General features: G+C 35.4%; 1 protein-coding gene across 3 annotated transcripts in view; it reads right to left on the reverse strand.

Annotated features, from left to right (window-relative positions):
• sez6 (seizure related 6 homolog (mouse)) overlaps positions 1-24,782 on the reverse strand; it is a 138,851-nt gene that overhangs the window by 26,258 nt on the left and 87,811 nt on the right. For all 3 annotated transcript variants that reach the window (XM_015392085.1, XM_015392084.1, XM_015392083.1), the window contains exons 4-6: positions 21,291-21,483; positions 1,368-1,553; positions 182-350 (exon numbers count right to left, since the gene is read on the reverse strand). In XM_015392085.1, the coding sequence (XP_015247571.1) occupies positions 182-350; positions 1,368-1,553; positions 21,291-21,483 (548 nt within the window). The remainder of the gene's footprint in view (positions 1-181; positions 351-1,367; positions 1,554-21,290; positions 21,484-24,782) is intronic.

Consider the following 24,782-nt stretch of genomic DNA (forward strand, 5'->3'; position numbering starts at 1 on the left):
TCAGTCAGTCAGTCAGTCAGTCAGTCAGTAATATTTAACTAGTTGAGTTTATTCCCTTAAAGAAAAAAACTGAGCTGATGAGTTAGCCCATGTTTTTCGTAACAAACCCTAAACCTTAATTTAAAAAGACAATTTTTAAGGTTTTCTTTTTTTCTTTGTGTGTATGTCAGTTAGAGCCCACCTGTCATCATCCTCTGCCAGAGCAACCTTCTCAAAGTGAATGTGAAGCCGATGGCCTTCTGGGGCCTCCAGTACCCAATGGCAGGTAAGATTGTTGCTGTAGTTACCAGGGAAACCGGGAGAAACGATGCGACCATAGGTGGCATTCTTTATCATCCCCCCACAGGATGCTATATGAGAAGAAACCAAGCAAGAGAAAGCAGCAAGAGGATAAAAAGTTAGAGGGTAAAAGCCAGATGAGAAATGTAATGAAACTATGGAAGGGGGATTTCAGAGAAAAGTCACTGTCTGTGCACAGATTGCATCAATATCCAATAGGCTATGGCTGTGCAATGCCAGACAGCTCTCCTGGGTCTAAGAGTGTCTTAACACAGCAAAATGGTAGCGGTAGCGCTATCAGGTGAGAACAGCTGCAGGCAGGCAATGTGAAAGGCTGGAAGACGAAGAAGAGCCTTTATAAGCAGTAGACTGACAGCCACATGTTCTAATCAAGGCAGCCAGGTCCAACGGCTTTGTTTTGCCCCATCTCCAAAGAATAGCTCCCTCTGCACAGTTGGTCTCTAAAATCAACTCAGTGGGAGACTATCTAGCGAAAGCGTTCATTAATCAAAATTACCAGTTGTCTTCAGGAAGGCTGGAGAAAAAAAAAAAGGCTCACTTAGTCTTTATTTTTTTCTTCCGAAGGCTCCTTTTTGTTGTTGATTTCAATTGTTGAAACTGTGAGGAATTTATTTATCACCAAGATCTTTGTTTTGATTATTATTTAGTTAAATTATTTAACTGGATAATGAAAGTTGGTAAAATTTCAACACCAAAATTAAATAGACATGTTGACATGTACAGTATAAGTCATGCACACATTCTTTAAATGTAGCTGTATGGGGCAATTGAGTTTGTTAAAGTACAGTTCTATAAAAAGTGTTTTCCCCCTTACATATTTGTTGTTTTGTTTTTGTCTGAGTTTTTGTAACATTTTATTATGCGACACAAAGATAATGTGAGTAAATTTAATATGCATTTTTTGAATGACAGTTAAAAGTTATCTATATGAAAATGAAAGCCAACCTCCTAATTTGCGGTAGGGATTATAAATGTCTTTGATCTCAGGACACAGCAGTGTTGTATAACCAGATACAATTTTGAAGGATTTACTTCAATATACCTAACAAAGGAACTAGGTGTCTTACCCACGCATTGAGGTTCCTTTCCACTCCAGTAAGGTGTGGTTGCATTACGACATGTAAGCATTTTGGGACCCTGCAACTTGTATCCAGTGAAGCAACTGAAGTAGGCCTCTCCACCAGCATGGAGATGTGTCACCGAAACCTCCCCACCCACAGGTTCTTTTGGGAATGCACAGCTGAGCACAAATGCTGCAGAGAACAGAAACATGGAAAAACAGAAAAAAAATATAATATATAATCTTTTATAATCACTTCAAATGAGGCACAACTTCTGTATGCAGCTTGGCAGCAGTGTTTCCTGCATCGATAGGTGAGACCCCACCCAACAGACAGACGGATAAGAACAGTAGTACATAACTTCAGTGATGTCATTCTTACATATTTTTAACTTTTACTTTTTTTTTCTCGCTATTGTTATATGAATATCCAATCTTTTAAAACATGTTATTGCAGGGATCAAAAGTTTAACACTCTGCATACATGCACCCATGGACAAAATGCATTTGTACAATCACTGCTACATTGTCTGTATGCTTTGTATTGTGCTCACCACACCGAGTCCCCTACTAAATCATTGTTTATCGTGTTAAATATTTGGGTATAGAAGGGTAGCAGTCTTTTGTTGGCCAATATCTCTTCAAACAAATCAAACACTATGTTTCAGCCAACAGACATAGTCCTTGTCAAACACATATTCGCCAAATTAGAGTTGTTCTTTTTCCTGGTCCATCTGTTGTTTTTCATTTAACAATAAATGCAATAAGCTGACTTACAGAGCAATGTTTGAATCCATGGTTAATAATAACGCTGAGTGAATCATGTTACTCCAAGTATGCTGACAAATGCAGCTATTGCTGGTATCCCAGTGACTCTGTAATATGGTAGTGGGAGGAAGAATAGCCTATGTAGCATCTGTCCAAGAGTGACAATTACAGTGAGGTGAGTTCAATGTTCCTGGAGTTGCTTTGCATTGTTGTCCTGACCCTGATTTCAAATAAATAGTGTAGAATAGGATGAAGTTAGCCAAGATAATGAAGTGAGCTAAGCAAGTCTTTAATGGTAGCTATTAAACAACCTGCTCCTCCTGTCTAATAACCACACTGTTCTACCTCATTAGTGTAGGGACTTTAATGACCAGACTAAAACTTTTAAACTTCTTGGAATGTGTGAACAACAGAAATAGCAACATAATTGGATCCACTATGGCCTGCAGTAAAATAACAAAGATGTTGTAAAAGCCCAACAAAACAGGAACTGTTTTAGAATCAGAACTTGATCAGTGTAGGTAAGGCATGACAAGTTTACAGTATTTGAAAAAACGCATTTCAGCAACAAGACCATTAAACAAGTCCTCTACATAATGAAAGGATATGAAAAGAAAACAAATAAAGAGGTAAATTCTAGATACATTTTAAAGAAATGTAAAGAAAAGCTGGACTATAGACCGATATTATGGATGTTACAGTTTACTGTAAAATAGTTAAAAGATGCTCTAAAAAAATACATTTTTAACATTGAAATAAACGCTTTTTGTGCAAAACCCTTTTTACAGTTTGATAAATATTAAGAAAGCATCAATACAGTAGGATTTAAAGGACAAGGGCAGTCTTTGTATTTGAGTGACATGGCAACCTGTCTGGAAGACATCTAACAAAGGACCACCAATGCAGTGCCCGGTGGCACCAATGGGGCCCTCAACGACTATATGGGGTGCCCTCAGCATCTTCTGTAAAAAGGACAACTAAACAGAGGGCTGAATTCTAAATTTTAATTTTATTCTGTTGCCGTTCTTTTGTAAAACAGTTATAGAGAATTTCATTTTAATAATCATATGGGGCATTTAAGCATTTAGAGAGATTTCAAAATGAAAAAAAAAGAAAAAGATTTGAAATGAAAATGAAAAAATAAAAATATGTTTATCATGCGTTACGTTTAGGTAAACGCTGACTCCTCATAGGTCTGTATTGGTGGCCCTTCAGTTGACTCAGCCCTCATGAAGTAGCCCTCAGCCCTAAAAAGTTTGGTGACCCCTGCATTAAACAGTGTTAAAAGGGGATTGACATCTAACTGAACCACAGCTATTTCTATGACCTTATTGGTAAACGGTGGATATGAGATCAGCCTGTTATTTTGCAATAGTAAATTGTCCAGACTGTCCTATGTTAAAATGGTTTCATAAATAGTCTTAGATTAGTCTATTGTTTGAATAAAATCAGATTATGATAACCAAACATTTTTGAATAGGCTATGAATACTTAGACGGATGTGGTTTCTTAGCGTTTTTATGGAATATTTAAAAAATTTTTTTACCACTTTGACATAAAAGGGTATGATATGTACATTTTTGAGGAAAAAGATTGTTTTAACACAATAAGGAATAAGGTTGTGACATTAGTATGGATGTGGTAAACGCAACAGTGTGAATATTTTTTCAGATGCGCTGTACAGATTATGACTGTAAATCACAATGTGTAATTGTTAATAAAATTGAAAACTTATCAACAAAATATTTCTTTGTACATCTCAAACAGATCTTTTTAGCTTTTTTATTTTGCATCTTTAAAAAACTTAATTAACAACTATGCAGTGTGATATATTGTACAAGCACAACGTACATACTGTATGGCTGGAAACTCCAAGAAAAAAAACTCTGCAGAACGAATAAAGAAGGTACAAAGCTGCATAGGTTCTGAAGTTATGAGTTTGTCCTAAAGATGAAGCAAAATTACTGTCATTTGCCCGTTGCTAACTGCTTTTGGACACTAAATGTTATTACATCTGATTATAAATTCTCCAAAGTGTGAGTACTCCTGGTTCTTCAAATTAAACAAGTTCGAAATAGCAGTTGACTGTTAGCAGACTTTTTTCAGTCAGTATAGTTTTTCATGGTCATAACCCCACAGCTCTAGAACTGTTATAGCTAGAGTCTGACATTTTCTGCATTTGTGGTTGACATGATGTAGAACAAATTTAATTCATTGAGACCTGCCTTTTCTCAAGAATGTCTTTATTACTGCTGTTCGAAAAAGACCTATAATTTCCGAGAATAATAAAAAAAAATATTTAGTCATGTTTGAACTCATGCAGCTTGGTCTGTGTTCTACTCAACCAATTTTAATTTATATATTCAGAAACTAGAGGGTGTTCACTTTCAAGTAATGTATTGCACATGTAATTTGGGCTTACACTTCCTAAGTTATTTTCTTTTCCATTTGGGTATGCAAAAAAGGCAAGGATTACCCAAAATTAGGTGGATGTTAAGAGGTTAACATTTTCACACTAGCTTGATCTTTGGATTTGTACATTTTATTCAAGGCACAATATCAGTAATTCTAAAGCAGTAATTTGATTTTTCAGCCTATTTAAGCAAATAAAAAAAGCTTGTTTCAGAAGCTACAGATGTAACACTAATATTCTCATTGGAATATTTGGAAAATATACTGAATGTACTGTATAATCAAAAGTAAAATTTAGTGCTGAAATGTTACATTTTATTTTGTTAATTCAAATCAGAAAGTGTAAAATTAGTAAAGAAATCCAGTGGAACCCCCTGAAGAAGAAAAGTTCAGAAATACAGACACCTTATAGCTTCTTTATAACTTCAGATGTTCTTCAGAGATCCACTACCCCTACTTGTACACTAGGTACCAACCAAGTCACACACACTCTTCACAAATCAGCATTTTATTAAAAGGGGCAAGTGGAAAGCTGCACAACTAACCTGACACACATAAGTCAATAACTATAACCACTGTGCTTGTCCTTTAACCTATCAAGTAGTTATCATGACAAAATGCAGGATATCGAATTTCCTTGTAAACAAAAAGATGACACAAAACAAAAACACTTAAAAGAAAAAAATGTGGAACTTTATCCTTTCACCTACCAGTGTTTTTATCTGTTCACAGTAAATTCTTTAACTTTCTTGCTAAGGCTACTCTAGTTTTTGTCAGACCTATAATGCCAGACAAATAGGATATGTGGTGGGTTTTATATTATTGTACAATTTCCCACTTAGAGAATGTGTTGCATGCACTGATGTAGGGAAGAGAGGGTTAAACTGCACAAAGATTGGAAGCTGCTCAGCAGGTTGGCTTTGAAGTCTTTTCACTTTAACCAGTCGTTCGTAGAAGAAAATGAATGGTTTGTTTTATGCTATTACCTGAATTTAACTTATCTGTTCAGAAATGTCATTCCATCAGTCTTTGAAGCAAAACATAAGAGAAAACAGCTCTAAATGCTTAATGGCCATAAATGTTTCTCAAGCTACTGACTTGTGTGTTTCTTTTGAGCAAGCCACTAGTTTCTTATGAAACAGGGTCCTGCTTTGCAGTAAATCAGTAAGCCACAGGGACAAAGCACTTTGCCCTTGGGTCATCCATTCCATTCATAGTTTATCACTAGCTCCAATGAACCTAGTTATTGCCATTATCATAGCAGCATTTAAATCCCTATTGAGCATACGACGGGGGAGCCAGAGGCAAAAATCGTGCAGCCAATTCCTGAAGTATTAAATTACGTGCTGCTTCCATTCCAGTAGATGTGGTGCTGGGCCATAAAGCCTGATTGTTTTGCCATTAGAAATAATACATCCACGGTGCAGGCAGCCAGGAAGATTAGCTGCTGGTGCTGTAGAGCCACAGGAAACAGATGTGAAGTTGATGTCTGTTGTTTTTTTTTGTTGCTTTTTGTTTTTTTTTTGTTCTTGTTTTTTCTTTGTAGGAATAAAGAAGACATACACTTAAGTATACAACTCAACAAGTTTGAACCAAAGTTTCAGACCTGATTCTAGATCTCATTAGGAGCAAATTCTAAAATCAGCTTTTATTTACTATAGAATGATACAGGTTTGTACCAAGTATATAATCCAATGTTGATATTAACATATGAAAAATGAAATATCCAAAAAAACGTTTTTGAAACTGACTGAATTTTATCAAAGTATCTGATTTATGCTAAGGTTTGTCAAAAGTTAAGGTAAAGAGATGGTAGAAAAGAACAGATAACAATGAAATAATATTTTGTTAAAATGAACGATTTATGGCCATTTATTCTTTCTACACTCCTTTATTCCAAAAAGATCCTAAGGGGCTAGTATCTACCTCCTACAGTCAATATGAAGGAGGTGCAGTTAATCCTGAAGGGGTCACCAGTATATCACAAAGACAAACAAGAAAATAATGCATTCACACCAAAGGGCAATTTAGGATGGCAATTAACCTGACATGCATGTTTTTTTAAATGACATAAGGAAGCTGGAGTAAAGATGCAGACTCCACAAAGAAAAGGCACCAGCCAAGATTCAATTAAGAGGAACATTTGCTGTGAGGTGAGAATGCAAACGACCAAAGGACCATTCATATCAGATCACAAAGCATCATTTTAACATTCTCGTTATTTCCTATGATATACAATTTGAGTTTATTTCCTCATTAGTGTAGATAAGCTGTCACTTCCTGGGGTCCAATACAAATACGAACAAAAACCAGTAGGCCCTTAAACTGGCTTTGAAAAGTGCAGAACACTTCCAGCCATAGTTATGGCTTTCTGTGCATTTTTTGTGATTAAAAAATGTTAATGCTGATTTTAACCAGAATATTCCATTCATGCATTGCTCTGTATTTAAACTGGCTTTGTAAAACAGTTAGACATTAATTTTTGTAAAACATACCCTCAGTGGTATGTCTAGTGAAAAGCTTTTGTTTATCACGGCTAAATAGAAGATTTTAGTAAAGATTTCTTACCACTTTGCTATTTAAACAATTTTCAGGTAAAATAAAATGCATAGAATAATCCCCTGGTCTTCAAAGTGGGGGCCACCAGGGGAGCCGCGGGAAGATGGTGAAAAAAAAGAAAAAGTTATGCATGAAATTATTTTTATTGAATAAAAATAATTAAACTATTCCTGTCTGGGTATAACTGCATTATGAAAACCTTTCACCTAAAGCTTACAAATATTATTTTCTGGTTGTATGTAAGACAAGAGTTTCCCACCCTAGCTGAAAGGGCTCTGAAATGTCTCCTTCCACTTGCAACCACTTACTTGTGTGAGTCTGGCTTTTCCACTTTAAAAGTACTTAAAACTAAACACAGATCACGTTTGAATGTGGAGAATGAAACGCGTGTTACTCTGACAGACATCAAGCCCAGACTGGACAAACTGTAGAAGCCATCAGGCCCACTGCTTCCATTAGCATAGTATGTCTATGTATCTCTCATGTAGCCTACATTTGCTGTTAAGCCTGCATTATATAAAATGCCTGCATGTTTAATTTGGGACAAACTTTTATTTTGTTCACAAATCTTTCTGTTTTTAAAAGTTTCTGTTTTTATTAAAGTGGTGGGCCTATATTACTGTTATATTCTATTCATTAAATTAATAAATTAAAGTAATAAAAAATAATTGTGCATTCATCTTTACAAAATAAATGTGTTATTTAGGTGGTTTGTTTACTAACTTTTTAATTCTGTCGCTGTAGCTTACACATGAGTTTTTACTCATGTTTCATATGAGGGAGGGCCTCAGCTGAAAATGTACTGGTGTAGGGGGGCCTTGGCATGGTAAAGTTTGGGAATCCCTGGAATAACCTCTCAAGTTGACCAGGCATGACTTTGCTGGTTCCATAATCACAGCCCAGCACATGTGTTGTTTAAGTAAGTTCAAAATAGAAGTCTGAGTAGACAGATGTGGCTCCTTCTGTGTTCTTCCTTAAACTGTTAACCATTACAAGCCTACTGGTGGGCCTTCAGCGCTTAAGAGACTGATATATTTTGGCCAACTACTGTTAAGGGTTTAACCAACAAACTGTGTTCCAATTTTCAGAGATGTTCAAAAGTCAATTATTCCAAATCCATTTCATGCATTAAGTCTTTGAAGGGCAACTCAAAATCAAGCATTAAGTCTGGAGGGGGAAAGTCTGAGTCAAGTCTCAAGTAACTCAACTAGACTGAGATTCAGGTGTCAAGTCTGTTTCACCTGAAATAAACAATTTACCAATAAATCTTCCTCATCAGACATTAGGAAAAAAGTTGAATGCATTAAAAAAGTCCTCTAATCTCTGCCAGTCTTTGTGCAACTCATGTAGCTCCAAAGCTTTACATCCAACCCCATATCATATTTGAAAATTTCTCCCACTGACAAGAATTGCCTGGAGGACCACAGAATGGGAAGATGGGGGAGAACTGGGCGCCATCTTGTCTTTGTTTGACAGCAGCACACTGGCATTTACAGTGACCAAAACATGGCCAGCAGAGCATTTTTAGCAATAGCTTGGAGATAGAGCAGTTTTATGAGGTGGAGGATCTCTCGCCAGCGCCTTCACTAGAGAAAGAGGAAACAGCTGGATAAATAGAAGTTTCTGTTGAGGAGAATAGCGGCCCTGAGATGTATGGGTTTAAGCTGCTGGCTCTCTATTTCCACATATGGTGGTTTTCCCAAAGCTGGGACTTCCAATAACCTTGAGAGACAGAAACTCTTGATTAACAAAAATGTATAACTTTTATGTCTTATTACTCATTAACAGAAAATAAATGCAAAATCTTTATTTTAGACATGAAAGACAACACACACTCTGAATTTTTCAATTTTAATGCGTTTCTTTTTTTTTTTTTTTTATTCTTTCTATTTTAAATAAGTAACTTTTTTTCCAAAGAGTTTTTAGATGGTATGACTTGAAGAAAATTGTTTATTTATTTTCTAGATAAGCCAGGTATTGAATATGGAATACAGTAATCCCTTTCTAAAATGATTGGTTTTTGACAAAATATCTTGATTTTTTATACTGTTTCCAGACATTTAAACAGTATGATAAGACATACATTTTTCAGTTATTTATAAAAAAAAAAAAAAAGAAAAAAAATCTAAGGCTTTAGTGTTTGTGTAAATATGAATATGCTGCATGGATGCCATTAAATACTTAAATAGTGTCATTATGAACTGTATGTTAAAAGACAATTGTGTAACAGAAATTCTATTTAATTATTCAATTTTTAGTAGTTTCATTAAATCATTTAATGGCACATTTCATATTTTTTTATATTTTATTGTAAATTTACATTTGTGTTGTCAAGATATTTTTTCATATATCCAATTTTCTTCCCTTAAACTTCAATACAAAGGCCCCTATGAATTCAATAGCACAATTAAAAACAAATTAAAGAGATATTTTAAGTTACTTTACTTTGCCGACATTCTCAATAGCTCTTTTGCATGTCTAACAGCCATTAATAACCACTTAGAAAAAAAAGGCTGCTGTGCTGCCAGTGATTACAAGACAATGAATGAGTTTTATTCTAGGGTTATATATGCCAGCTGCAGACAATCGAAAATTTGGAATAGCTTACAGACTGCTTCCAAAAAAAGAAAATATTTGTCCTTCAATTGCATTTTTGTCAAATGAGGATTTTTTGTTTTGTTTTTTTGCTGCTTGCACATTTCATTTGCCTAAGTACTTAAAATTGAGAATGCTCCTCTTCAACCAGTAATGGACAAATGTTGTGGAGTAGGGTGGAATTGCTGAGACGAGAAAGCCAGTAATAGTGAGTTACCCAATAATTTGGAGATAGAAATAAAAATGCATGTGTGTATATGTTTGTGTGCTGGTGTGTCTGTTTGGCAGTGTTGCTTAAATGAATCCCATCACGTAAAGAGCTGGAATTTGATCAAATTGGCCAAGGTGAGGGCAGGAGATAATGAAATGGGGTGACGGAAAACAAAACAAACCATGACTGTTGTGTAGATTGGTATTATTATTTAATGGAAGTTTAGTTGGAAACTATCATTCTTTTTCTATTACATGGACATTTAAAGTAAAATGGGTTGTCGGGGGAAAAGTGTGCTGTTCCAATAAGTAATCATTTCTTGTCAGCAACTGTTGTCATGAGCACATATGGCAACAATCCTTTAGTAAGCAGTGTGGGGAAGGTGGTGACTGTCATTGTAACCATGCTTCATGTCTGTGGCTGTGCATCAAGGCATTGCATTTTAACAGAAAGATCGATGGTGTTGTCCCTGAGAAAGTGATTCAGTTGTGGAAAGTCAAGCCATAGCTCTGCCCTGATATGGCCTATTGATATTTACAAGGTTGGGTAAAATCCTCAATTTTAATGGTCGTTTATTCAATAAAGGCTATTAAAGAGAGAAAACTTTGAAGTAAAGGCAGAGTTGAGTCAATGCACCTCAGATCCTTTGTAAATGTTGAATTAGAGGATTTTTGTAATCATTGTCATTGCAGCTTATTAGTTAAATTAAGTCAGAAACTCTTGCACTATATCGCTAAATAGGCAAAATATATGAACACATTTCAAATGAAAAATTAAAAAAGTAAATTGTGAAAATGTAAATCAAGATTTTAAAACGTGAGAAGATTTAAAAAGTTTTATCTTCTAATAAAATTTTCTCCTAAAATAGTAAAAAAATGATTATGATTAAATCAGCTATTATAAATGGTTTAGTATGCTTACAAAAATCATCTTTCCAAGCAAGTATTCTTTAGCGATGCAAAACATAAAAAAAGAAAATTGACATGCATTCCTATCATGTAAAATGAATCAATATGGTGGATTGCTCTGGTTAGACTAAGGTGAAGCTATAACTTATATACAAATTGGTAACTGTGGCTATATGCTATTAGAGTAAGACTGCAACAGCTTTTAAATGGTAACCTGTGTTCATATGTTTCAACTTTTTCAGGTATTAAGTTGATGTTTTTCTTTCTTATTGTAAGACAAGTGTCGCAAAGAGTGGAATATCTGAGTCATCAATGTTCCTAAACAACAATTCTTAAAACATTTTGCTAAAGACATTTTTTTCAGACCGTTTGCTGTGGAACAATAATCATGGATGGCTATGCATAACATTTTTCACATTTGTGCACCACATGCAAAAGATAATGGTGAGGAAACAAGCAGAACGCAGTTCCTCCTCCCTCATTCCACACCCCTGCCTCCCACTGTCTTTGCATTAAACATAAAACACATCTTAAATCATGTTCCAAAGTGTCAGCCACACTGCTGATGTAATAGAGGCATCCATCAGTCTGTCATCACAGAAATAGCTAACGCTGTAGAAGATATTAATTACCTTGAGCCAAGAAGAACCTCTCCACGGTTCTGTCTCCTTTTCCACGCTTGTCCGGTCACATTACTCACAACCCATTCTAAAGGACAAGGTGATATTCTGCTTACCAAGCAGAGAAACACAAACTAAAAAAAAAAAAAAAATTCCATCTCCAACATTTTTTTCATATCATTGTGCATTGCCTTTTTAATCATTGTAACTGAATTTGTAACATCAGTGTGAATTTCTCCATGTTTGTCTTTGTCGCAAATATAACTACACACACCAGTACATGGGGTAATTTTATTTACAGCTTAAGATCTTAAGAGCATCCTGTAGGGATTTCCCTTTAGAAACATATTTTCTGAAGCTGTTGTTTTATTTATTCATTCTCAATTTACACAATAATAACCCACTGGAACATGACATGCTACTGCATGTTTTTGTTTCATAAGTATAAATAAAAAATATTTCCTGTGACTTGAATCATTTTAAGCGTGATACCCAGCCCTAGAAAAATAGTGATGCCATATTGAAAAACTGTCATAGTGAGGTAAAGTACATATTACTTGAACAGAACAGCTAAAAAGAGTTTCACTATAAATGGATACCAATGGCAAACCTTAACCAAAATGCATAGTTACAAATAATAAGCCTATATTTCTATATTTCTATCATTATCCCTAACAGATTTAAGTTAAAAGTATTATTTCTTTGAACAAAAACTGCATTTACCTTCTGACTGGAAGTGAAATTAACATTTAGTTATCACTCAGCCATAGTCACTATAATAAAAACTATGTAGTGAACCCAGCCTTCCCATTCAGAGCATCAGCCAAACTTGGACCCACCTCCTCCCCATCTTCTTTCCTACTCTTAGACTATTCTTAGACCCTCTTGTCCAAGCTCTAATCACTTCTTTTCTCCATGTGAGTTTCTCCAGCTGGAGTGTAATTATTATTATTTATACTATCATTATTATTATTTGTATGGGTATAAATACTTTAATATCCAACTTTTCAATAAAATTGGAAAAAATTTTGTTCATAATTGCCAGTCTTTTTTTATTGTATAAAATGTATAAATTTGATGTCTTTTTTCTAATTTATTAAAATCTAAATCAGGGTCATGTCATGATCTTGGCACTGATGACTGGCTTATTTGCTCATTCCATTCTCCTGTCTAACTCTGCCAGGTCACTAATTACTGCTCATCTGATTCCACCTGCTTTTGCCTCTAATGTACTTGCATTCAGCTTTTAGGGCCAGATTTTCTCATACTCGCTGGCCAGTGGTGAGAGGGGTTTTTAGCATGCCATAGTGTTTTTGATTTCCTGATCCTGACCTGTTCAGCCTCTCATCAGCTGAGCGTGCCTGTTCCTGTCTGATCTCAGAGGACAGAGTGGTTTTTAACATGCCGGAGTGTTTCAGATTTCCTGGTCCTGACCTGTTCTACCTCTCGGCCACTGGTCCTGACTGTGTCCGTCTGAGCCAAACTGTCTGTAGACTCCTGGAACCCTGAAACAGCCTGTTCCTGTTCTGATCTATATCCTTGAACAGGCTTTGGACTCCTGGACCTCTGAGCCTTTATGTTCTTATCTCTTTCTCAGATTTCTCTTTCTCTTTCTCATACTGTATTGCTGCTAAATGCAGTCATTCCACGTGCTGGGAACCACTCAACTGACCGTGCACAAGAGCAGGAGCAGTTCATTCCTGGCCAGATATGCATGTCATGCAGGTTACTGGCATGTTGTAGAAGAGCAGCGCAGATGTATATCTAGATATCTGTTCCCGTTCCTGCAACTGCAGTTTTGAAAAGTAGTTCCCGAAATTTACTGAGAACTAGGTTATGTAATATGAATTAATGTAATAACAACATATAACATATGGTTACAGCTGTTCATATGTGAACTACATTCGTTAACACCTTTCCTGCTAAAAACACTCAACCCCCCCTCCCCATAGTGTGCGTTATCCGCTGTTCATAGCCCAGAGATTTTGTGCTGCCGCAACCAAAATGGTTGCAAATAGCTGCAAAGCAGCAGGAATCATAGCAGTTTAAGTGGGGAAAAATATGGCTTTTCATGCAATGCTTATTGTGGTTTGGTTAATCAGCTATAAATGAAACATTTTAAAATCCACTCATGATTAAAATAAATCCAGGTACATCTGGTTTAAATGTTTGCATCTGCTGGTAAACTGAAGTCATAATTGTAATTAATAATCCAAATTAATTATTATAGCCATTGAAGGCTGATGGTCCCCCCATAAAAAATTACTAAAACAACTACTATAAGTTGTGGATAGTTTTTTTATTAGAACAGTAAAATATAAATTAGAATTTCCAGTTATAATTATTTATATTATTAATAATTAAATAAGAATAACTGCATAACAGAATGTGGGGCCATGTTCATGTACTCGCTGCATGTTCTGCTCATGTCAAATAAGGCCAACTGCTACCTGTAACAATGAGCAGCTGTTACCGTTATATTTGTTAGTAATAGATAACACATTTAAACACATGATCTGGTTTTGCAATTTTATTTTGGTTGCTTTGAATGCAGTAGATTTGCTTTGGGTGTGGCTTCTTTGGTAGGCCTCATCCTACTGTTTTTTTTTGTAATGGTGTAAATTGATTTCAATTTACAATAAAATTGCTAAACTTTGCCGAAATAATTTTAATGGTTTCTTCCAGTTTAGTTCCACCTCAATTTAAGAAGCATATCTCCCCTTGTTCTGTTGTTGTTTGGTTGACATACTGCACCAAAAAGAATTAGTGTCAGCTGAAACTCCTCTGAACTGGTTCCTTTCAACCGTTTTGGGTCCCGCCTCCATGACTGCTTGAGCTCTTAACTTGCATGTAAGGCAGCTGCATTGGACTTTCTGTCTTTCACTGTAAAGTAGACCACAACTGAATTTTGTATCAACCAACACTAAACAGACGAAGCTAATATCATATGAAAGAGGGAACAAACTTGGAGCCTGACCTGCACCTGAATGTCCTGCATGACATGAACGGCAGTAGAAATCTATACTCTTTCTTGTTTTCTTGTTCGATTGCAAATGTAGTGTTGGTAGATGAAATGACATACTAACGTGGAAGCATGGCTTTTTACATTCAATGGAAAGCAGAGTAATTACAACAATTGACCAATTTTTTTCTTTTTTATTTGCGTTGTTTATATATTCGTGCACTAATGTAACAGAAGCTCCCTTTCTAAAAAAATTGTTACTTAAAAAGGCATGCTTGAATGTAAGATGGTAGATTTTGTTTTACAGTCCAGTTGTGATATCCTTCTATATGTTGTGTAGCACACTAAGGTTCAATTCACTGATTAATCTTGAGCTAAGTACTTTTTCTAAGTTTACTTATGGAGGGACAGAAGAGATTGGGTCTACTACTATTATATTCAATTTCTCTTTTGTTTTATTCAGTTAAGTTTTATATGTCTGACCATTTCTGCAATTGTCAGCAGTTGGGAAAAAACTCTTCATATTGTGCCAACTTCCACAAAACTTCATTCTCAGTTATTAACCTGATCTGGCGAGAGAAAGACAAAGAAAACAAAAACATAAACACTCAATATATGTATAAATATAAAAGTTTTGCATTATTAGGTAAGTCAAGTAATTCTTGGTAACATAGCCAATTTTAAAATTTCAAGTTAAAATGTCCTGTAACCAAATTTTTTGCTATATGGTTTCAAATGTAACCGCTGTACACATTATCTGGTTTATCTGCATTTATTTAGCTTTTAATGGCAATGTAAAGCTACAGGTTGTATGATAGGCCTGATATGTTTGGCTTTTGTGGGTATTCAGAAATATACATCTAAAAAAACACACAGACAGACAGCAATAGGTCTATGATAGGCTACGACCAAATTGCAGGCCTTAAAGGTGCAGTAGGAGATCTTTTCTAATGCATTTTTTAGCACGTGTTTTGATCTTGATATTTCACCCTGAGATTTTTAATGGCCCCACATTTCTGCAGTGCACCTGTATCACAGGCACAGTTATTTAATAGTACTGTACTAATGGAAAAGCCAGCTGGAGTTGTAAGGCTATATCATAAACCTTCACACGTAACATAACATGAACACATTTGTCATTGTCCCAATGGATCGTATGAAAGATTCCCTTTTTAGATGTTTACAGTAAAATGCATTTATCATAATCTGTCTATAGCTGTTCTGCATCACTTCACACAACTTGTATAATATGTAATGACTTGTCACTGTAATGAGCTGTCACTGTTATCATTTGGCCTGACCACTCAGTAATATTCATATAACTGATAACGGCTGGTTCATCTCATGTCAGCAGCAATGTTTTGATGCTTTGTTTCATTTACTTACTGTCCAAAACGTCCCATTAAAGTAGAGGAGTGAAAGCTTTGCACACCAGCTTCTCCCCATCAGCTAAAATCGATGGGGCATGTAATTGGTGGTCGCTTTGTGTTATTGCTAAGATAAACAGACATTGTTAAAGGCGTGGAGGATCAATGTCATGAAAAAACAAGCGAGGGATATGAAGTATTTATGGACTATATTTATATTGATCGAGCATAAAGTAACTATTTATGGTGAAATATTTTGTACAGTCTTCATTGTACTACTGGATTACTTTTAAGGATTCACACTAAAATTGAATTGTTAGATTTGAAATATGCCCACACAACTTTAGGATGAATAAGTCTGTTGGAAAAAAAAAGCCTTTACAAATCATTTGATATTTAAAGGCTCTCCGACTTGTTATTGTATAGCGATGCCTTGTCTGTAAATTACCAGCCTAAATGTTTTATTTTGGTACTTAGTTTGCTAATTACTAATTGTCTTATTAAGAAACATTTCTAATCTATCAAGTTTTTTCATGCAATAACTTGCCACCATACATAGGAAATATAAAGATAGAAAGAAAACCCTTGATGCACTGTGCTTAGACGTTTTCTCCGGAAGAAAACAAGACCTGCAGACACGAGTGGCCTTATCTTATTTTACTAAGACTATCTTTCCCATAATCAACCCAGGCGGGACTGTTTGGAATTTGGTCATTTGTGCCACCATGCGGCTCCTGGAGAGAAATTATTTGATGTTTCTTTTCCCAGAAAGTTTCTAGGCTCATGTGTTTTCCTGCCACTGTGAGTAAACATTAGCTGGTTCAGAGAGCACCTTTTCAGGCTTGGCCCATGTGTTCGATCTTCTGGCACTCAAGTTGTGAAAGCAACTGCTGTCTGTGGACGTTGGAACACAGCTACTAAATGTTTAACTGTCAGATCAGACTGAATCATCCATGTTCCCCACAGTATCTTCATGTACTCTTCCTGGACATGATTACTGCTGTAATAACATTCTAATAGTACCTTATCTCTAGCATTAGTGTTTCAGTAGCCCACTTGTCATTTTTGTGCCCTGGTTTGGTTTCTCAACACCTGACATAGACCTTCTTTGATTGGACAATGCCGGAGGTGGTGTTGCATTTGCTCTAGTATTATCAGGTAGGCAGTTAGAAAGGCCATTAGGCATAAGACAGGAAATTATGAAAGACTGTACCTGTATGTACTAAGAAACAAATTATGAAGCTGTGGAGGTTTTTAAGTAAGATGTCAGGATCTTATTAAGCTTTCTAGACAAAGTTAACTTGTGTTCAAGAAGCATATTGTTGCTGTCGTGTAAAACTCGGAATTAAATTTCCTCTTATGCAACATGGACAAATGAGACTGAAGCATACCGAACATCAGTGGTTATTATTTGCAGCAGTATATAGTATGTCTCTGATTAGTAGTATATATGCCTCCCTGGAAGCCTGGGTGAACTAGAAGTTATATTAAATGCTGCAGTATCAGTTCTGATTAAAGGAAAGTAAGTGCATTTATTTAAAGCTATGCATCCAATTAACAGAGTGAAGACATGCGTTTGTGTGGAGGGGTGATTGTTTTAAGTTGCTTTTTTAAATGAAAAATAGAAACTAAATGCATTACTTTACCCTGCTGAAGCCAATAATTATTTTCTGACAGTTGACAGATGTCCACTTCGTGCGGAACTGTAGTACTTCATCATATTTCTATCTTTACAATATGAAGAAAAAGAAACATGATCGCTGACCAGGATTTATTGCTTTTTCATATAAATTTTAACACAGTAGACATTTGCCGGCTGGTATGAGAAATAAACTCTTTTCACAAACCAACTTTAAAAAAATAAGTTAAAAAGAGGCAAAAATGTTTGCATGCTAATAAAACACTGTCCAATGTTTTAGACAGAGACTGAAACTGTTAAAATCCTTCATTTTCAATACCAGCTTTTTCAAATGAATGCAACTATTGTTGGAATGATCACATTTGAATAGATTCTGCTCACCTTGGTAATGCAGCAGGAGGAATCCTGAATTGAGCCGCTGATTGCTACGGAAATGAATGGAGATCTGGTTGCTCCAGCTACGAAGAACAAGGCCCCTCATCAGGACTGAGTCATTGGCGAGGAGGAAAGGTTCTTGACCACCTGTGTCTTCCACTGTTATCTGCTCTCCCTCCATCATGCTCACATTTAGCACCTGACAAACAGACAATGAGGTTAAACGTGGTTTTTAGTCGTATTCATATTGTATGATAGTACAGAAACAATGTGAATCCTTCAAATTTAAAGCTCTGATTGTAGCTTCAGGATATTTTTGCAATTATATCATACAAACTTCTCATTTTCAATTGTTTAAGTGTATAGTTCAAGCTAAATTTTGCAAGATTTAGATTTTTAAATAGTTTCAAAACATATTTGAAACCAAACATTTGGATATAATTCACATTCTTTTCTCAAGATATAAAAAGAATGACATTTTCTGCAATACTGGCAATCATTCCCTTCATATAGGTCTATAATAACCTTTTTATTTACCACCCAAGTTTTTGTTCCTGCTTGAAATTAATATTAGTCAGAGTTTTGATATTATTCTTATTAACATTATGTGAAGGGAGCAAACGTTTGGAGTAATGGCAAGTAGGTCATCTTAGTTTAAATGACTAGAAGTGAATCAGCAACACATTAAAATGACCAGCTAGTCCTGTTCAGAAAGGAGATGAGTTCAGTGACTCAGAGAGGAAAAGTTTTGGTTTAAAATGTGTGTCTTAACCCAGAGACTAGAAGCTAAAGACATTGAAAAAGATGCTAGGTTTAAGCAAAAGAATGTCATTATGCGTAATTAAACAACAGGTCACTGAGGGAAAAATCTATTATTCCAAAAGCAATATAACAAGGTAGATTAAAGTTTGCAAATTAACTTAGGGACACGTATTTTATATCTGGAGACATGCCCTGTGGCTGTAAGAGCTTAAATTGATTTCTATACCTAAGGGAAAAAAGGGGAAACTTGCAAGAGAAGACATCTCAACTGTGCAGTACGGGGGTGGCAATGGCAGCTTCAAGTTGTGGGAATGTTTTNGTAATTCTCCAGCACTGTAGATTTTGATATTTCACCCTGAGATTTTTAATGGCCCCACATTTCTGCAGTGCACCTGTATCACAGGCACAGTTATTTAATAGTACTGTACTAATGGAAAAGCCAGCTGGAGTTGTAAGGCTATATCATAAACCTTCACACGTAACATAACATGAACACATTTGTCATTGTCCCAATGGATCATATGAAAGATTCCCTTTTTAGATGTTTACAGTAAAATGCATTTATCATAATCTGTCTATAGCTGTTCTGCATCACTTCACACAACTTGTATAATATGTAATGACTTGTCACTGTAATGAGCTGTCACTGTTATCATTTGGCCTGACCACACACTAATATTCATATAACTGAGAACGGCTGGTTCATCTCATGTCAGCAGCAATGTTTTGATGCTTTGTTTCATTTACTTACTGTCCAAAACGTCCCATTAAAGTAGAGGAGTGAAAGCTTTGCACACCAGCTTCTCCCCATCAGCTAAAATCGATGGGGCATGTAATTGGTGGTCGCTTTGTGTTATTGCTAAGATAAACAGACATTGTTAAAGGCGTGGAGGATCAATGTCATGAAAAAACAAGCGAGGGATATGAAGTATTTATGGACTATATTTATATTGATCGAGCATAAAGTAACTATTTATGGTGAAATGTTTTGTACAGTCTTCATTGTACTACTGGATTACTTTTAAGGATTCACACTAAAATTGAATTGTTAGATTTGAAATATGCCCACACAACTTTAGGATGAATAAGTCTGTTGGAAAAAAAAAGCCTTTACAAATCATTTGATATTTAAAGGCTCTCCGACTTGTTATTGTATAGCGATGCCTTGTCTGTAAATTACCAGCCTAAATGTTTTATTTTGGTACTTAGTTTGCTAATTACTAATTGTCTTATTAAGAAACATTTCTAATCTATCAAGTTTTTTCATGCAATAACTTGCCACCATACATAGGAAATATAAAGATAGAAAGAAAACCCTTGATGCACTGTGCTTAGACGTTTTCTCCGGAAGAAAACAAGACCTGCAGACACGAGTGGCCTTATCTTATTTTACTAAGACTATCTTTCCCATAATCAACCCAGGCAGGACTGTTTGGAATTTGGTCATTTGTGCCACCATGCGGCTCCTGGAGAGAAATTATTTGATGTTTCTTTTCCCAGAAAGTTTCTAGGCTCATGTGTTTTCCTGCCACTGTGAGTAAACATTAGCTGGTTCAGAGAGCACCTTTTCAGGCTTGGCCCATGTGTTCGATCTTCTGGCACTCAAGTTGTGAAAGCAACTGCTGTCTGTGGACGTTGGAACACAGCTACTAAATGTTTAACTGTCAGATCAGACTGAATCATCCATGTTCCCCACAGTATCTTCATGTACTCTTCCTGGACATGATTACTGCTGTAATAACATTCTAATAGTACCTTATCTCTAGCATTAGTGTTTCAGTAGCCCACTTGTCATTTTTGTGCCCTGGTTTGGTTTCTCAACACCTGACATAGACCTTCTTTGATTGGACAATGCCGGAGGTGGTGTTGCATTTGCTCTAGTATTATCAGGTAGGCAGTTAGAAAGGCCATTAGGCATAAGACAGGAAATTATGAAAGACTGTACCTGTATGTACTAAGAAACAAATTATGAAGCTGTGGAGGTTTTTAAGTAAGATGTCAGGATCTTATTAAGCTTTCTAGACAAAGTTAACTTGTGTTCAAGAAGCATATTGTTGCTGTCGTGTAAAACTCGGAATTAAATTTCCTCTTATGCAACATGGACAAATGAGACTGAAGCATACCGAACATCAGTGGTTATTATTTGCAGCAGTATATAGTATGTCTCTGATTAGTAGTATATATGCCTCCCTGGAAGCCTGGGTGAACTAGAAGTTATATTAAATGCTGCAGTATCAGTTCTGATTAAAGGAAAGTAAGTGCATTTATTTAAAGCTATGCATCCAATTAACAGAGTGAAGACATGCGTTTGTGTGGAGGGGTGATTGTTTTAAGTTGCTTTTTTAAATGAAAAATAGAAACTAAATGCATTACTTTACCCTGCTGAAGCCAATAATTATTTTCTGACAGTTGACAGATGTCCACTTCGTGCGGAACTGTAGTACTTCATCATATTTCTATCTTTACAATATGAAGAAAAAGAAACATGATCGCTGACCAGGATTTATTGCTTTTTCATATAAATTTTAACACAGTAGACATTTGCCGGCTGGTATGAGAAATAAACTCTTTTCACCAACCAACTTTAAAAAAAGAAGTTAAAAAGAGGCAAAAATGTTTGCATGCTAATAAAACACTGTCCAATGTTTTAGACAGAGACTGAAACTGTTAAAATCCTTCATTTTCAATACCAGCTTTTTCAAATGAATGCAACTATTGTTGGAATGATCACATTTGAATAGATTCTGCTCACCTTGGTAATGCAGCAGGAGGAATCCTGAATTGAGCCGCTGATTGCTACGGAAATGAATGGAGATCTGGTTGCTCCAGCTACGAAGAACAAGGCCCCTCATCAGGACTGAGTCATTGGCGAGGAGGAAAGGTTCTTGACCACCTGTGTCTTCCACTGTTATCTGCTCTCCCTCCATCATGCTCACATTTAGCACCTGACAAACAGACAATGAGGTTAAACGTGGTTTTTAGTGGTATTCAGATTGTATGATAGTACAGAAACAATGTGAATCCTTCAAATTTAAAGCTCTGATTGTAGCTTCAGGATATTTTTGCAATTATATCATACAAACTTCTCATTTTCAATTGTTTAAGTGTATAGTTCAAGCTAAATTTTGCAAGATTTAGATTTTTAAATAGTTTCAAAACATATTTGAAACCAAACATTTGGATATAATTCACATTCTTTTCTCAAGATATAAAAAGAATGACATTTTCTGCAATACTGGCAATCATTCCCTTCATATAGGTCTATAATAACCTTTTTATTTACCACCCAAGTTTTTGTTCCTGCTTGAAATTAATATTAGTCAGAGTTTTGATATTATTCTTATTAACATTATGTGAAGGGAGCAAACGTTTGGAGTAATGGCAAGTAGGTCATCTTAGTTTAAATGACTAGAAGTGAATCAGCAACACATTAAAATGACCAGCTAGTCCTGTTCAGAAAGGAGATGAGTTCAGTGACTCAGAGAGGAAAAGTTTTGGTTTAAAATGTGTGTCTTAACCCAGAGACTAGAAGCTAAAGACATTGAAAAAGATGCCAGGTTTAAGCAAAAGAATGTCATTATGCGTAATTAAACAACAGGTCACTGAGGGAAAAATCTATTATTCCAAAAGCAATATAACAAGGTAGATTAAAGTTTGCAAATTAACTTAGGGACACGTATTTTATATCTGGAGACATGCCCTGTGGCTGTAAGAGCTTAAATTGATTTCTATACCTAAGGGAAAAAAGGGGAAACTTGCAAGAGAAGACATCTCAACTGTGCAGTACGGGGGTGGCAATGGCAGCTTCAAGTTGTGGGAATGTTTTAAAAAAGAAACAACAAAATTCAAAAAAAAAAAGGGAAGAAAAAAAAAAAAAACTAACAAGGAAAAACGAAAAAAATTCGAAAAAAAAACAAAAAGAAAAGTAAAATGAAAAAAAAAAAAAATAAAAAACCAGATTGTTGCAAATGGGCTTAAATAAAACAAAGTTCATGTTTTGGAGATGGTTTAAAAAAACCCCAAACTCAGTTTCACTGGAAATTTGTACACAAGGCTGAAAAGAGGTGTGCAAGCAAAACTTTCTACAAATCCTATTAAGTAACATCAGTTCTACTAGAGGACCACATTTCATACATTTTGAACTATGTAGTACTAAAACTATTAACCGAATTGTTCACAATTAAGTGATTACTGAATTAACATAAATTAATTTAGTAAATGAATGATCATCATAACTGGAGTATGCCGACAGTAGAACCATGGCAAAATGCAATTTTCTGAAAGAACACATCAGTCATAGATTTAATTAAGCAACAATGTAAAATGAATGTATAAAATTGTATTTTAAGATGAAAACCTTCTTTGGCTACTGTACATATGTGCTCAATCCAGAGCTTGACGTAGTTTTATCTTCTTCTCTTTATACACACCTTTTACTACACTGTAAAATCCAATAGATACCCAGACTTACTACATGACTATATTAGTTAACTTTACAAGGTTAGCAACTATTTTTTATTACTTATTGTACTGTTATGGTCACTTCCATTGTTAAAATGTCATTATATTTATAATTTAAAGCAAACATACCTTTATTTGGAGTTAAGCTAACTAGCAACAATAAGTCACTCCCACTCCCCTCCAATTCAAAGGTTGGCATGCTTTTTAATGCAAAGGTAACTAACATAACTGTATTTTACACTGTAGAAATTTATTAATTGACTAATATGAAAAATAGTAGAGAGATTGGAAGACGAGTAATATAGCAGTTTGTTGCATCCCTATTATGTTTACATTTTTAAGTCTAATCATTAAATCAGAGAAATTTTGTAAATTTCAAGATTTAAAGAATGTTAAAAAAATTGTCAGCTAACTGTTGAGGCATCTACTAAATATACATCTCTTTTGTTTTCCTATCTGGTGTAAAAGAGCTTTAATCTGATTAAATGCCCAACATTATGGTAAAATAAAGTATGTTTTACAATTATTAATATTCCTGTTCTACAGTCGATGCAAATATCTGGTTTCAGATATAATAAGTAGTTTGCATCAGCAATTGAAAATAGAAGTATTATGACAACATGTGGCCTTTAACAATAATCCAACGGGGGGAAAAATCAAAATGCTTATGTATTCCAAGAAGCTTTAGTTTCCATAGAGCCAAACATTTCTGTAACAGGATCCAGTACTGCTCATCTACTTACAATCAAGCTCAGTCTGTTAAGCTTGCTGTGAAAAATTGGGTCACCTGCTGAGGTGGTTTGCACACTTGTCTACCAACACAATTATAGAGGGAAACATTTAGTCAGTTTTTTTGCTGAACCACTGGCAGGCTGTAGACATTGTTTTGAGTAATTGTTAAATCTGTCTGGGTCATTCTACTTATGGTTTGTTGCACAAATGATTCATCCTCTGTGCCTGTAAGCAACTCTGTCAGCAGTGCTTTATGTTTTCAACAGGTTGAACAGCATCTGCAGCTAAATCTGCTGGAGGAATCTCAGGAGTACAACATGTAGTTAAACTGTCTGGATAACAGAGTGCTGACACCCTTTGGAGCAGCATCTCATTTTTCCCTGTTGTGCTATATACTAAAGCTGCTAATCCAGCAGTAGGTCATAATTATCTTTCTGTATGGTGGAGGAAAATGCTTTGACCTTGACTTTATAAAGACTTTTTGAACATGAAAATATAGCCTACCCTTAAAGTTTGAGTCCAAACCAATCATATGAATTGTGTATGTTTTCATAAGTGGTTAAACAAGTGGAGAGAACTAACAGATTTGCTCTTCACTGTATTTATTGATAACTTTTAAACCATACATGAACATTTGTCAGGTCAAACATCTGCAGGGCAATGACACAACGCTCCCACATATAGGCATCCCACATGGATTCTAAACTTCATCTTATTGTATTGAGTATGCATATGGGTTGAATGTCTAAGCTAAAAGCTACAGATATAAGGTAAGTACTTTAAACTTGGTATTTGTCAATAAAACTTGGTGCACCTTCAAATATATATTTTTTCTGTAATGGAGAGCTTCAGCAATTCGTTAAATTTGTGTACATTGCATTTTTTGCAGTTCTCTTTCTGCAGGCTGCCTCCCTATTTTGACTAGCATCATACATGTGGGGCTCTGCATAGATCCAGACTAATAAGGCCACTAGAGTATTGCTTTACATTTTGTCACAGGCAGCCTACAAACACTTAATAATTTAAAAATCATATCACCTTTAAAGAACTC

Source organism: Cyprinodon variegatus, unplaced genomic scaffold (genome assembly GCF_000732505.1).
Source record: "Cyprinodon variegatus isolate N-32 unplaced genomic scaffold, C_variegatus-1.0 Scaffold573, whole genome shotgun sequence".
Classification (NCBI taxonomy): domain Eukaryota; kingdom Metazoa; phylum Chordata; class Actinopteri; order Cyprinodontiformes; family Cyprinodontidae; genus Cyprinodon; species Cyprinodon variegatus.